At 41.7% G+C, this 15,406-nt stretch overlaps 1 protein-coding gene across 2 annotated transcripts in view; it reads left to right on the plus strand.

The window, feature by feature from the left end:
- LOC115091271 (cullin-associated NEDD8-dissociated protein 1-like) overlaps positions 1-15,406 on the plus strand; it is a 124,973-nt gene that overhangs the window by 6,446 nt on the left and 103,121 nt on the right. For both annotated transcript variants that reach the window (XM_029601423.1, XM_029601422.1), the window contains exon 2: positions 6,366-6,509. In XM_029601423.1, coding sequence (XP_029457283.1) covers positions 6,366-6,509 — 144 coding nt within the window. The remainder of the gene's footprint in view (positions 1-6,365; positions 6,510-15,406) is intronic.

Genomic DNA, 15,406 nt, shown 5'->3' on the forward strand with positions numbered 1-15,406 from the left:
GTTAGTAATTTTTTTTTTTTTTTTATGAAGGCACCGGGGAAGAGGTAAGTGGTTTCCGAGACTCAACAAATAATTTTAACTGTTAAAGAGAAAAAAAAAATAAAACACTCGTCTCCTTTTTTAATAATGCATTTGCATGGAAAACGAAGTAAAAAAGAAAATCCTAAAGCCTATTGGCGAATAGATAAAAAAAACCTTTTCGCCGAATTTGGGTTATAGAGGCTAAATCAGGAAAAATCTTCACTGGTGAGGTGAAGAAGGTGACCAGAATATTTCCTGAAGTAATTTTTCATTACTGCATTTAAATCTAGAGAAGAAATAAAGGAAACTTAACAATGTTCCTCTATCGGTAACCTCCATAGAGGAACTTTCAAGAAAATTAGTTAAATCATTTTGGAATGGCATATCAGCTACTGACCTAGGAACTTTAGATTTAGGTAGAAAGAAGCAAGTATTTATAGATGGTAAAGTGTCACTTGTAAAATCCAAAACCTCTTGCAAGAATTTCTTCAATATTGTATATGGAATTTCACCAGCCACCCTTGGAAAATTTAAGAAACCTCAGGTTAAGATGCCTAGCATTGTTCTCCAAATGATCTATCCGTCTGGCCAGAACCTCTCTGTCTTTCACTGTGACTACATTGAATTCTTGAACTTTTCTTAATATTTGCCTCAATTTCTCCTTTATTTCTGTTCCCCCCAAGTTTCAAAGCCTTTAATGTAGTCCCGAAACCAGCCACGAGATCCCACAAGGCATCCAATATCACCACTGCTAGACGAGAAGGGATTTTAAATAACTCAACGCTGTCAATGTTACCAGCCTGGGTTATTGATTCTCCTACGGCAAGATCCAATTTAGTTTCCTTGACATCCAAAATAGGGCTCAAAGAGCCCACTTCGATCTCACCAACACGAGGAAACGCTGAAAGAAAGCCCAGCTCCAGCGGTGAGATGCAGAGAGAAACTCCCTCTACTTCGAACCCGGAAGTGACGACATCCTCTGGGGCCCCAGAGGGGTTCTCGATGTTTGTTCTCTGTGCCAGTGGCTGTCGATGGTCTGGGCTCAGGGATGCCTCCTCTGCTGGCGCCCCCAAGCCGCCCTGAACACCAGGCTCCTCGGCCCCTGGACTAAACGCTGATGAGGACATGAAGTGGGTAATCTCCAGTTGTTGAATAGGAGAGGGGAAAGACTCCGAGGAGTAGACCCGGATCTTCCCCTTGCGTTTAGGAGGCATTTCAAATTAGATAATTCAAAGTTTCAGTGAGCAAAATCAAGCAGCTCCTCCATGCGTCCATGCTATGCCGCCATCTTGACTTCTCCCCTACTAGTTGAAAAGGTATAAAGGATAAGACAGCTGCTGAGGTAGGTTGAGCTTAGCATGGAGGTTTTCAACTTGGTGTGATAGAGGATTGGGAGCCAGTGAATAAGTTCTCATAATTGGCATTATGTTCAAACTTATTTGCATTCATTACCATGTGGGCTGCAGCATTCAGGATGAGCTGTAGATAGTGGGATAGGGTATTGGGGATTCCAACATTGAGCAAGTAACAGTCATCCAGGTGAGGAATTACAAGGTCTTGCATGGCGCTTGTATTAGCAGCAGCATCCAGGAGGGTGCATAGATGGAAAAAGATAATTTAGCCACTACTTGGACCTGGGGTTTGAATTGTCAGGTGTGAAGGCTAGACTCCAGACTTGGGAGCCTAGGGGTAGATTTGTACTGTTCAGGATCAGTGTAGGATGTGGCCAGCTGGTTTCTTTTATCCCAATGCATAGTACCTTTTGTCTTTTGAAAGTTTAGGATTATTTTCTTTGGTGTTGCGAGATTGTAATTTTTCCTAAACAGTAATTTAGATTGGCTGTGGTTTCATCTTAGTTTGATCTGAGTGGGATTAGCAATTGGATGTTATCAGCATTGAAATAAGTGATTTGGAGGTCTTTGAGTTTTCTCATGAAGGCCATATAAATGTTGAAAAAAGTGGGTGGAGAGGATGGAGTCTTTTGTGTGATGTTTTAAGAGTGCCGTTCCCAAGAAGACCAATTGGGTGCAGTCATGCAGAAAGGATGTGAACCAGACAATTGCTGATCCTGAAAATCCAAGGTTGGTTAGTTGGAAGATCAGGATTTTGTGGTTCAAAGTATCAAAAGTTGCTTTGAGAGCTAGGAGTGTTATTAGGGTTAATTGTGTTGACCAAGCTTATTACAGTTTTTTCAGTGTTGTCTGAAACCATATCCCAAAATAAAGTTTTAAATTTGCAATACTGGATGACTGCTGTAAAAAAGCAAGTCTAATATTTGTGAAACTGTTTTTCAGTTTTACTCAGATATAAACTTCTGATATTGCTTAAAGTGATGATGGTTGTAAATGTGTGTCATAGGTCCACTGGGTTAGGAAGGAAGCTAATCTGGTCCAGCTAGTACTAATAATATTTGATATTCTCAAGTGACTCTGATTATCCTTTTATCTCAGTAGGTTCCTAAGATATGAAAAATTTTGTGTCTTGGGGAAATTATATCACCATCAGTCATTAACTGTTGATTGTTCGTGAGTCATAGTGGAGATCGAATAGCCTAAAGGTTTAGATATAAAATAGCTCATTCTTTTTCACCTTCTCTCTATTTACGGATGATACTAAGTTCTGCAATAGAGTGGACACACCAGTAGAGAGCTTGAAAAATGATTTAAGAAAGCTTGAAGAGTGGTCAAAGATTTGGCAGTTGGGATTTAATGCCAATGTTGTTGTTCTACTGATGTCAGTAATTGTGTTAAGAACATAGAGATCTGAGATATGGCTTGAGAGGCTAAGCCCGATGTAGAGGGTGGTCTCGGATGTGACGGGAGGCCCACTGGAGGTAGTGCTGCCAGTAAAATATCACTGTCTGGCCCCCTGGGCTGAGTGATGTCAACCGGTGGGCGTCTGATCTTCTTGTAGAGCGGATCTTGAAGACTGGATTCTCCGTGGCGGTGTGAGGCCATGGAGAGACCTGAAAAAACCTCTGAAGAGGCCAAGGAGCTTCTAGAGATCGTTGGAGAAGATGGACCATCATCTGAATCCACAATAAGTAGGGGAGAAGATTCCCTTGGTTTTTTTATATCCGGTAGAGTGCTTTTAAGGAGGTTTGGCAGTAGGCTGAGTCAGTAGCATCTGTGTGAAAGGCACTGTGTCCGAGCCACGGTGGAGTCAGCAATGCGTCAATGGAACCTGATTTCGACGCAATTTCTTCCATGTGTCAATGCGTCTGAGTGCCAACACTCACTCGATGCATCAATGTTTCTTAGCCACGTCGGTGCATCGATGATTCTTAGGTGCGTCTGTGCTTTAATGCGCAGACACCTTCGATGCAGTATGCGGCTGCTGCACATCTCCCGCACCTTTAGTTGATCCTGATCGGGCCTGTTTCTGTGCCGGATGTGATGGACCTGGGGGGGTCCGCAGAGGTGGCCCTACGATGGGAGGGAGCCTTTGATTTTCGGTGGGATCCCAGAGAAGATCTGGTGGAAGCTTCAGAGGGGGCATAAGAGCCCGATGGTGCTCCTCTGAGCTGAGCTATGCGGGCAGCTCTCTACCGCTGTGCCCATGGGGACATGTGTCCGCAATTTCTACAACTTGACTGATCGTGGTTGGAACCCAAACAGATGCAGCAGTGTTCGTGCCCATCTGTGACAGACATAATTTTTCCACATACACAGAACTTAAAGCCTGGCGGACAAGGCATATTGAGTCTCTTTTCTGATAAATTCACTTTTTTTTTTCTCAGAGGAGGAGAGCTCCGCGTGCAGTTAGTCACGTGGAAAAAAACGGACTGAGGAGACTCGGGGAAACCCAGAAGATATAAGAAGGAACACCTCACTAAAGACTGTTTAGTGATCTTTGAGAGCTCTGCCACCTAGTGGCACGGAGAACGTCCCAGACAGCATGGCTAATTCATTTTAAATTAATACAGAAAAGTTATTGCTTAAAGATGCAAAATTTTAAATATTTTGAGCAGAATTTCCTTAGAAATTCACTGTAAGAGTGTCTTTTTAACTCACTCTCCCTACTCCCCTGGCCACTTTGCCCTCTCAGGCCCCAACTCCACCTGCCAGTATCTCTCCCTTCCACCTCTAGGCTCAAACCTTTTCACTCTATGGCCAATCCCAGAGTTTGACCCCGTTCTCAGTACTGCCCCTCACACAGGCTCCCTCTGTCCCTCCCTCTCTCTCACACACTTATTTATTTATTTTATTTATTAATCCTTATATACCGATGTTTCATGAGAACATATCACATTGGTTTACATTAGTTACAAATATTTTTAAATGAATATTTGTATTTACTTTTCATTTTAATTTTGGAAATAAAATTTCATAATAAACTAATATAAACAAATAAAATAGTAAATAATTACTAAAAAATTTAAACAGATAAAGATGCAGAACAGTAAGAGCAGGGATAATATATGTAACTAAGTATATTGAATAAAGAGGAAATATAATCATGCTCCCTCTCTCTAGTACACATACACACACCTTCATACAGGCTCTCTCACTCTCTCGCGCGCACACACACACATCCCCTCATACTGGGCCCCTCTTTCTTGCATACCCACCCACACAAGCTCCCTTTCACTTTCACACATACATCCTCACACAGGCTACCTATGTCTCTCTCTCACGCATCCCTTCACACAGGCTGTGTCTCACACATGCACAATCCCTTCACAGAGGCAGCACCCTCACATACATACGATCCCTTTTCATACACACCAACTCCCAATCTCTCACACATACACAATCCTTCACAATCTTCTCATATTGGCTCCCTCTCTCTGAAAACCACGCTCAAGCATCCCCCCCCCCACTCTCTCTTACCTCCCATGCTCTCTATTCCCCTCTCCTCTCTCACCCCCCTTCCCCTCTCTCACACACACACGTTTTCTCTCTCACTGAGGCCTTTATCTTTGCCGCAAGCGGAGCACACTCCGTTCACAGCACACAGGGGCCTTCCATCTTTGCCGCAAATGGAGCACACGCCGTTCGCAGCACAGAGGGGCCTTCCATTTTCGCCGCGAACAGTGCACCCGGGCCTTCATCTTCACTACGAGCGGAGCGCAACCTGCGGCACACGCAGACCTTCATCTTCGCACACTCTGTTTGCGGGATGCCGGAGTCTCCTCTGTTATTTTCTGCGTAAAATTTGGCACTTCTGCGCAGAAAATGGCAATTCTGCACGGGGGGGGGGGGGAATTCTGCGCAAATTCTGCACTCTGCAGTAGCGCAGAATTCCCTCAGGATGACTACTTTCTTTTTAGGCCCCATGTGCATAATAATGAAAAAACCCTGCATACTTTGGACTGCAAAAGGGCCTTAGCGTATTACAAGAAATAAACTCTGCCACATCTAAAAACCTCCCAGTTCTCCATCTAATGCAATCCCAGTCGAGTAGGAATAGCAGTTGAAAAATGTACCTTATCTAACTGACTTGTCAAGTGCATTCATCATTACTACACCTTAGCAGGTCTGCAAATCACAAGCTCTGTGAAGGCTCATCAAGTGAGAGCTATGGTTGCCTTCTGTTGTGCATCTTCGAAAGCTGCAACTTGATCTTCTGTTCTCATCTTTATGTCCTACTACTGTTTTGATAACCTCTCAAAGACTGACAGTAAATTTGGACAAGCAGGTTTGCAAAATCTGGTCTTACTGTAGTCCACTTTCTATGATGAGGGCTGGATTGCTTACTAAGTAAACGCTCAGCTGCAACCCTCAGCTTTGGACTCCCCATGTATAATGGCTAATTCAGCCTGCTTATGGACGGAAAAAGCAAGTTTGTGTACAAATCATGTTTTCCAGGCATAAAATATGATTTATGTGCAAAAATATATGCAGAAACTTGCTAAATGTGCTAAGGCTTTGTGCACATTATTTCTGGTTTGTGTGCGTTTTCTTTTTAACTCCCAGTGCATAGCATACTAATTAACTTCCTGCAACGGGAGTTAAAAACAAATAGTTGAATTTCAGCGCACAGTTTTAACACTCAGCTTTTGCATCGGCTCCCAAGTTTGTACCTGAGGCAATGGGAGAGTGAAATGACTTGCCCAAGGTCACAAGGTCCGGCAGTGGCATTTGAACCCAGGCTGAATTTCAGCGCACAGTTTTTAGCACTCAGCTTTTTGCATCTGCCTCTAGAGTTGTAACTGTAAGAGAGATCCCTTAAAATGGAAACATCACAGGCAGAGAGAAACAAACTTCATGTAGTACATATGAGTATGGGAATTAAAAGTATGATGAAGGTTGATGTGATCTGTTCCTCAGCTGCTGCATATCTGCGTTCTGTTCTATATTTGCTGATGCCAACAGGGAACATTCCTGATTTTATTTTTTCAGATTCATGGCCACCAATGATCTGATGATGGAATTGCAGAAAGACTCTATAAAGTTGGATGAAGACAGTGAGAAAAAAGTTGTTAAAATGCTTCTGAAATTATTGGAAGATAAGAATGGGGAGGTGCAAAATCTTGCTGTGAAGTGGTAAGAGACTTTGCTGTTTCATTCCCTCCTGCCTGTAGATTCCCTGTTACTTTCTGACTGTCTCTCTCGCTGTCTTTATAAGCATTAATGCAGGGCCAGTTTGTATGAAGGGAAACCCCCCCCCCCCCCCTTACTGACTGGATTTTCTTGGAACCTCAGATTCTGCTCTGCACTGAGGGGATGTTGGACTAGTATGACAAATGCACTGCTGCTGGTACTTTCGCAGTGCCGCCTTCACAATTTGTACTGCTCTAGGTGGCTGCCTAGTTTGCCTAGTGCTTGTGTCAGCCCTGCACTACTGCCTAACATACTCGCAACAACTTGAACGAAAGGTAATTTCTTATGGCCATATGCTGTTTTTAATTCTTCCTTTCCAGAAGTTACTACTTCAGTGGTTTTGTATCCTACTTTCTGAAGGGAACCAAGGTGCATGAGAGAGCTGTATGTGTATGAGTAGTGTGTATGTGGGCCCCCATACACAGACATACCTAATAGCTTTTGTGTTTGGCGTCCCATCCCCACCAAATTTTCAGAACATGTCAGTGTCCTCATGTTCCGGCTGATAAGTGCGTGGCTTTGTTTTGTTTTGATCCATGCATATCCAGAGACCATGAATGCACAGACATTCACATAATAGAACAGTGGTTCCCAAACTGGGTCATGACCATAAATGTGGTCACAAAATCAGTGAATGGGTTTACACGAAACAGGCTTTGTAAATGTGCCTCCAGAAATCTGCTCTGAGCTGCAACTGTCAGCTAGCATGGGATATGTGACCCTGTGAAGAGTCACAGATCCAGACCTACTCCTGTTAGTTCATGTGCTGACTGCTATTACTGTTGCCATCACTACTGCTTTTGCACTTTGTTTTTTTTTGTTTTTTTAAAATTCTTTATTTATTGCTTTACATAATTAATTACAATAAACAAATTACAATGAAAATAGAACACGTGTCAATCATAAGAAAACAGGAAACAAAAATCAATTTCTATATTGCTTGACCCCTATTTGGCATTTCTTCAAACAAGGCAAAATAAAATGGAATCTTCCAATGAACGAAATATTTAGGAATAAAATTATACATTAGGAAATAATATACATCATTTCTTGACCTGTTTTACTTTCCTAGTTACCGGTCATTTAATCTCGAGGAGATCTTTTAAACCTTTAGGATCGGAGAATATATAGTTGTTACCGTCCAGTTTAATAAAACATTTACACGGATATTTTAAAGAAAAAGTTCCTCCTTTCTCAACTACAGTTTTTCTATATTGTAGGAAATTTCTTCTTCGATCTTGAGTATCCTTAATTAAATCAGGAAAAATCCACAATTTTTGGCCATAAAAGGTATTTAATCTATTACAAAAAAGGATCTCAGAATATTATCTCTATCCGTAGAGAAAGCAAATTGAATTAATAAAGTTTCCCTTATTTTAACTTCAATTTCTTCCTGTGACTTTTGTAGTAAATCTGATAAATCTATAGAACTCTCTTCTACATCTTTCCCATCACTATTCTTTTTCACCTGTTCTAGTTCAAGTTTTTTCTTCTTTCCACCTAAGTAAAAAGCTTTTACTACTACTGGTGCACATTTATCAGGAATTTTTAACACTTGGGTAGCATAATTTCTAAATAATTCAATAGGATCCATTTTTCTAATAACTGGAAAGTTGTTAATTCTTAGATTTAATGATCTGACCGTATTTTCCAGTCTCTTATTTATTACTTCTTCCTTAACAATCTGATGACTTTGAATCTTTTCTATTTGAAATACCCGTTTATCTATTTTATTAATATCCTCTCTTTGTTTACTCAATTCACTAGTATTTTGATTTAAAGAATTTGATGTCTTTAATACTACTTCTGTTAAATTACCTATAGCAGTATCTAGTTTTTCCATATATGACCATAAACTATCCATAGTCACATTTACAGGTTTTGACCATTTCTTATTCGATTTTATTGTTACCTCAATATTATCAGTTTTACTTCTAACAGAGGCAACATTTCCAGGTGTACTAGTTTCTATCGGTATTAACGAAGAATTTTCCAATATACCCAATCTTACTTGATGTTCCAAAACACTTAAGTCCAACTTCTTATTTACTTTTCCTTTTTCTACTTCTATTCCCATTTCTTCTCCAGAGTCCTTTTGGTTCAAAGTTCCCTCTAATGAGCCGCTCGGATTAATTGGGGAAACACCCCTTTTTCTGGGCGGAGATGGTGGAGCCGGTTCCCCTGGGCTCAAAGATATCTCAGTAGTCAAGGAGAAAGCACTTCGTTCTAGTGAATTTCCTCCAGCGGCTAACACCTGTAGGGGATTCTGTGGGTCAAGCCATTCTAATACTGTCTTTTGTCCTACAACTGGAACATCCACTTCACTAGGAAGCCGTATCCTGGCTTTCCTTTTAGTGTGCGGCATTTCAGAGGAAATTATTGAACAAAACCACCAATGACAAAAGAGGTATTCAATGATAGATGCATATAACTCTTTAAGATTCCATTTCAGGAGTCAGAAGGAGATCTAAGTCTTACCTACTAAAGTAGTTCACACAGCCTGTTCCGGGCGAATTCTATAGGATAAACATTCCAATCTAATGAAGCGAAGTCCCAGCGAAGGCCCGGCAAAGCCCAGCTTTGCCGCACGCCCCTTAAACGCTTGCGGCTTTAGCAGCACGCCGGCTCTGCTGCGCACCGCTGTAGTGCTTGAATTTAAAGTCGAAGCCCTGGTCCCGCCTCCAGTGGAAACGCCCCCTCAGGCTCAGGCAATGAAGCAGTAGATGAAATCAAGCCGTCGGGGCTAGCTACCGCTTACCCCCGGTATCTGCTTCAGGTAGGAAAAAGAAACGCTCAGCTCTCCTCCCGGCTCGGGTTTCAGGCACAGCGACAAGATTTTTAAAGTCCAAGCCCTGGTCCCGCCTCCAGTGGAAACGCCCCCCTCAGGCTCAGGCAATGAAGCAGTAGATGAAATCAAGCCGTCGGGGCTAGCTACCGCTTATCCCCGGTATCTGCTTCAGGTAGAAAAAAGAAACGCTCAGCTCTCCTCCCGGCTCCTGCTTTTGCACTTTGAATGAGAGGGGGAGTGAAGTGGAAGATGGAGAGTGAAGGTCTGATACTTTGAACTTTTGGGGTCAAGTGAATTGGACCTGAATTTATCTTTTTTGTAATTTTAAATTTGTATTAAGATTTTCCAAAAAAAACCAAAAGCTCAATAAGCAGAGTCATCAAACAGTAAACTCCAGAACAGATCCCAACCCTTACTCCCCCATCACATTTATCTTCATTGAGCCAAATAAGCTGTAATATTCATTAATAATATTCAAAATTATGAATGTAATTCAAAAAGTATGAATGTAATATTCAAAATCATGCCAAAGTTCTTTAAATCTTCCAATAGTAGTGTGTTTAATTGGTGTCAACCTTTCCATCTGGTAGATATACAGAAGACTTTTGTAAACCAAGAACTTGCTAGGAGGGTTTTTCACTTTCCAGTGATCTGCTATTTCGCAGCACACTGCCAATAATTTTTGCAATATCAAAGTATCTGTTCGCTTTGGCATTCCTCCCACTGGGGCAGATAACACTAATACCAAAGGGTCATTGTCCAAAGAAAATTGAATAATTTTCTTGATAAGTGACCGAACCATATTCTAAAAAGAAGTAATGCCCTGGCAAGACCACCATATATAGCCTATAGTACCTCTATTCCCACACTCCCGCCAACACAAATCTGTCACATTAGGAAACATAGCTTTTAATCTGACTGGAGTATAATACCACTGCAAGTAAATTTTAAAACAATTTTCTGCTAAAGAAGCTGCAATTGACGTTTTCCTAATTCACCACCTAATATCTCCCCAATCCTCGTCTTCCACCAAGACACCCAATTCCCTTTTCCAGTCCCTTTCATGTTTAAGCAGTCCTTCCGGCAGATAGCCCAGTTTCTTATAAATGTCAGTAATTAACCCCTTAAGGGGCATTCTCTTAAGGCAAATATTTTTAAATATAGAAGGACCTCTACCCATCCAACTTGAACCCAAGACCCGATTATATGTAAGATCATAATTATAAATAAGCAAAGTGATCACCCACTTCTAAATTGTATCTATTTTGTAGCTATTAGGTACCTAGTCTTGTGGACCTAAACGTTGCCCCATACAAATGAGACCCCTCCTTTCCCATACTTGTAGTCTTGTGCTCCCCGTTCCAGCCAGGAAATCTTCCATTATACCTTACAGGCATTAATGGAGCGTGTCTACCCCACAAAATTAACTTTTCTTTAAACATGTCCCACACCTCCGGTGTCCACTTATTATATGGATTACAAATAGACAAAGTCTGCAATTGTTTCCTATTTAGCCAGGGTAGGACTTAAATTAGCATCTCTCACTCTGAATGTTCTTCAATATGTATTCATTGCTTTCTCCCTGAACTTTTATGCCATTCCAATATAACACAAATTTGTGCTGCTTTATAATACCACTCAATGCGCGGGACCCCCAATCCTCCGCAATCTTTAGGTATGAACATAATATCTCTAGCGATCTTAGATTTCTGTTGCCAAACAAATTTAAAAAAAATTGTTCTGAATCCACTGGGAGCTCCTGAAAAAGATAGCAGAGCCATTGCAAAGCATTCATTTTTAAAACAGCTATCCTTCCCAACCAGGAGATATTGCCCTTACCCTATGTATGTACATCTAGCATCAATTCTCCAATCAGATGAGAATAATTCAGATTAGCTAAGTGGTAGTGATCTCAAACTATTTTAACCCCTAAGTATTTATTTTTTTTATTTATGCATTTACAATATAATATCAAGCATTCACTTGAAAGGCAATACATGTAGTATTACAGCAAGAATAAAAAAAAAATTGGAAAAATTAAAGAACTAGAGAAAACAAATACCACATTTCTAACAAACCCACAATACATTCAAAAAGAAGCTAAAAACTTGGTTCTTTGCACAAGCATTCCTGGAAATCTAAGAGTCGGAAGAATACAATATCTACATAGACCTTGACCCACCATCCCCCTTGTACATAGGTTTCTGAACTACTCATTAAGGCAATAATTCGTTAACGCAATAATTCAGTAACACTAGTTAAATAGACATGTTTATTCTCTATAACCTCTCCCATGTTCCTTTTATGCCCCTTTAAGTTTTCTGTTATTTGTTCAATGTAAACTGCCCTTCGAGGCGTCAGTTTTATTTCCTTGTAAACCGGTGTGATATGTATATTATACAGGAACATCGGTATATAAAAACTAAAAATAAATAAATAAATAAATACACAAGCCAAGATTTACACTATCCATGAGGAAATCCTACTATAAGAAGAAGCATTAGCAATAATGGATCATCTTATCATCTGAGAGGTCAAGTTACTGCTTTAAGGAGCTCTTTAACCAGAGGCCGGAGAAGAGCTAAACTGAACTTCAGCTTTATTAGACAAAAAAGTTATTAATTGAGAAGGTTGAAAAAAACAAGTAAGTAGCCCCTTGATGCTTAATCAAAGATTTACATGGAAATTTTAATACAAATAACGATCCTAATTCAAGCACTTTAGGCTTTAATAACAAGAACTGATGTCTTCTCCTCTGAGTTTGTCTAGAGAGAACAGAGAATATTTGAACTTTATGGTTCAAAAATAGCTCTGTTCGATGTGTAAAATATTTTTTAAATATCCATTCTCTATCAGTCTCAAGTAAGAAAGTAACAATCAGAGTTGAGGTTGTTGCCAAATTTTCATCTGACTGTTCCAAAACTGCTGAGATATCCATCTTAGATGTTTCACTAGGTAATAAAACCTACATATTACTTCTGTCCAGTGAACTCTTCTTCAGTGGGGGAATATAATATATCTTAGACACTATTGGAAGCGTAGCTTCTGGGACTTTTAATATTTCCATTAGATACCTCCTCCATATGTCTTTAGGTGAAACAAACGGAACTTTCGGAAAGTTTATACATCGTAGATTTTTCCCACGCATTTGATTCTCCATGTTCTCTAATTTAAACTGCAGTAATTGATTTTCCTTGATCAATGCTTGTTGAGTAATAGTAGAACTCTCAAGATTAATTTTGCGGAATTCCAACACCACTTTACGTTCTCCAGCTTTCTCAACAGACTTTAAATGCATATCCAAATCTTTAACTATATTAATAATAGAATTTACTTGAACTGAAATATTTGAATTCAGAACATGTAGTGCATCCCATATCGTCTCTAGACTAAATATCTGAGGTCTTACCAGCTCTATTAATCATAAAGATGTATAATCAGCTGAGCTGTCAGCGGCCTGCTGCGAAGCAGCTCCAGCAGAAACCTCTCCCGCTTCCCCAAAGTTCTGTCGTAGGGCTGAGACGCCTTCCTCCAGCGTTGCGGGCTCCGGCTGAGACTCACTAAGGGCACTCATCTCAAGCAACTCAGTCTCGTCGCAGCTGGTGTAAGTGTCTTTCAGCAGGGTTAATGGATGGAGAACTCACCTCCGGGGATAGAGATGTCAGCAACTCAGGGATGGGTTCGGGCTCTTCTTCCCCCCCCGAACTCTGGCCAGCAAGCCTCCTCCTGGGACAGCTGATCCCCGATGGACATGAACGTCCATTGGTCCCACCACAAGAAGGGTAGAGAGAGCTTCCGAGGCTAGTCGCTCTCTTACCTTTCGTTTGCGGGCCGAATGCGGCATTGCCCAGAAGAAAGGAGAAGCAGAAAGAGACGCTCCTGTCCATCTCACTAAGGCACCATCTTGAATCTGATAAAAACCGCCTGGCTACTGCGCTTACTACCTCAAGCTTGCATAGTGGTTTCAGTCCCCAAGGAAAGATAACTTTCAAATACTAGGAAGAGAACTCTCTGATCAGACTCCACCCTCTGAAATTCTGCCGCTAGAGGTCGGGCTCAAAACCCTTAAGTATTTAACATACCTAGGTGCCTTTTTGAAAGGAAAACTATCATGCAAATGAGTCTCCAACTCCTGAGGGACAGATATATTAAGAATTTCTGATTTAGACATATTCACACTAAATCCTGAGATCTTGCTATATAATGTTAGCTCCTGTACCCTATTCAGCAGGGAAGTCAAAGGGCTAGATAGGGTGAACATGGCATCATCCGCGAACATCAACATTTTGTAATACACATTGCCTATGTGAATCCCATGAATTACATTTCTTCTGATCCTTTCCACAAGGGGTTCCATAACCAGCACAAACAGGAGTGGAGATAGTGGGCACCCCTGCCTCGTTCCCCCCTCCTCCAAATGAAATCGCTCTGATAACCCTCCATTTATTTTTAACAATGGCCTGGAGTGAGGCATATAATTTCTGTATCCATATATTAAACTGTATTCCCAGTCCATATTTTTCTAGAATTTTATACATAAAGGGGTAGATTTTAAAAGAAGCGCGATCAGCCTACTTTTGCTTGCGCATCAGACTCAAGCAAAAGTACGCTGGATTTTAGTAGAGACGCGCGGAGCCGTGCGTATCCACTAAAATCCTGGATCGGCGCGCGCAAGGCTATCGATTTTGTATAGCCTGCGCGCGCCGAGCCGCGCTGCCACCCCCCGTTCCCCTCCAAGGCCGCTCCGAAATCGGAGCGGCCTCGGAGGGAACTTTCCTTTGCCCTCCCCTCACCTTACCCTCCCTTCCCCTACCTAACCCCCCCGCCCGGCCCTGTCTAAACCCCCCCCTTACCTTTGTCGGGGGATTTACGCCTCCCGGGCCGTAGCCACGCCCCCGTACCCGCCCCCAAAACGCTGCCGACACGCCCCCGAAACGCCGCGACGACCGGGCCCGCCCCCCAACACGCCCCCCTCCGAGAACCCCGGGACTTACGCGAGTCCCGGGGCTCTGCGCGCGCCGGGAGGCCTATGTAAAATAGGCTTCCCGGCGCGCAGGGCCCTGCTCGCATAAATCCGCCCGGTTTTGGGCGGATTTACGCGAGCAGGGCTCTGAAAATCCGCCCCAAAGCTTCTTGATTAATATCCTTTGCAGCCCAAATCAGATTCAGGATGCACCGAATATTATCGGATGCATTTCTGCCCAGTATGAACACTGATTGATCGGCATGTGTTAGTCCCAGCATTATTCTTGTCAGCCAATCAGCCAATATTTTAGCCAATATCTTAACACCAGTGTTACATAATGATATAGGTCTATACTGACCTGTATTTATCTTGATTAGAATGTAAGCTCTGAGCAGGAAGTGTGTGGTGGTATTTGAACAGTGCTGTATTCATCGAGTAGCATTATAGAAATAGAAACAGAAACATGATGGCAGAAAAAGACTGTATGGCCTACCCATCCGGTTAATTTAGCATCACTTCCTTAGGGCTCCCCTCTGTTTATCTCTTGCTTTCTTGAATTCAGATATTCTTTGTCTCCACCACCTCCACTGGAAGGCTGTTTCCACCACGCTCTCTGGAAAGAAATATTTCCTAAGATTATTCCTAAATCTACCCCTCTGAAAGTAGGCTCTTTTTAGTTCTGGATGGAACTTCTTGTAATTCATACACTGGGTATATTATACTACCTTGCTGCTAGCAAAGACTCTTTATGAAGCACAGCAGAATGCTAATTTAATTACATCTAATGCAGAGGTTTCCCAAACCTGTCCTGTTGACATCACAGCAGCCTGGTTTTTAAGGCTATCCATGATGAATATTTATTGTGTGGTAGATAATCAAAAGTCATTTAGACGGAAAACTCATGAGTTATCTGTCTAAATGGCCAATGTGGCATATCAGTCACTTCTCTGGCTAAATTAAAGCTAGAGATAGTGTGGGAAGAGTAAGCTTAATGCTAAGCTTACGCTTCCAGTGCTGACTCCCTTAGAATAGCTGTGGAGGCACCGGGAGCAGGTGGAATATCCTTACTTCTGGCAATGAACAGAA

Source organism: Rhinatrema bivittatum, chromosome 4 (genome assembly GCF_901001135.1).
Source record: "Rhinatrema bivittatum chromosome 4, aRhiBiv1.1, whole genome shotgun sequence".
NCBI lineage: Eukaryota > Metazoa > Chordata > Amphibia > Gymnophiona > Rhinatrematidae > Rhinatrema > Rhinatrema bivittatum.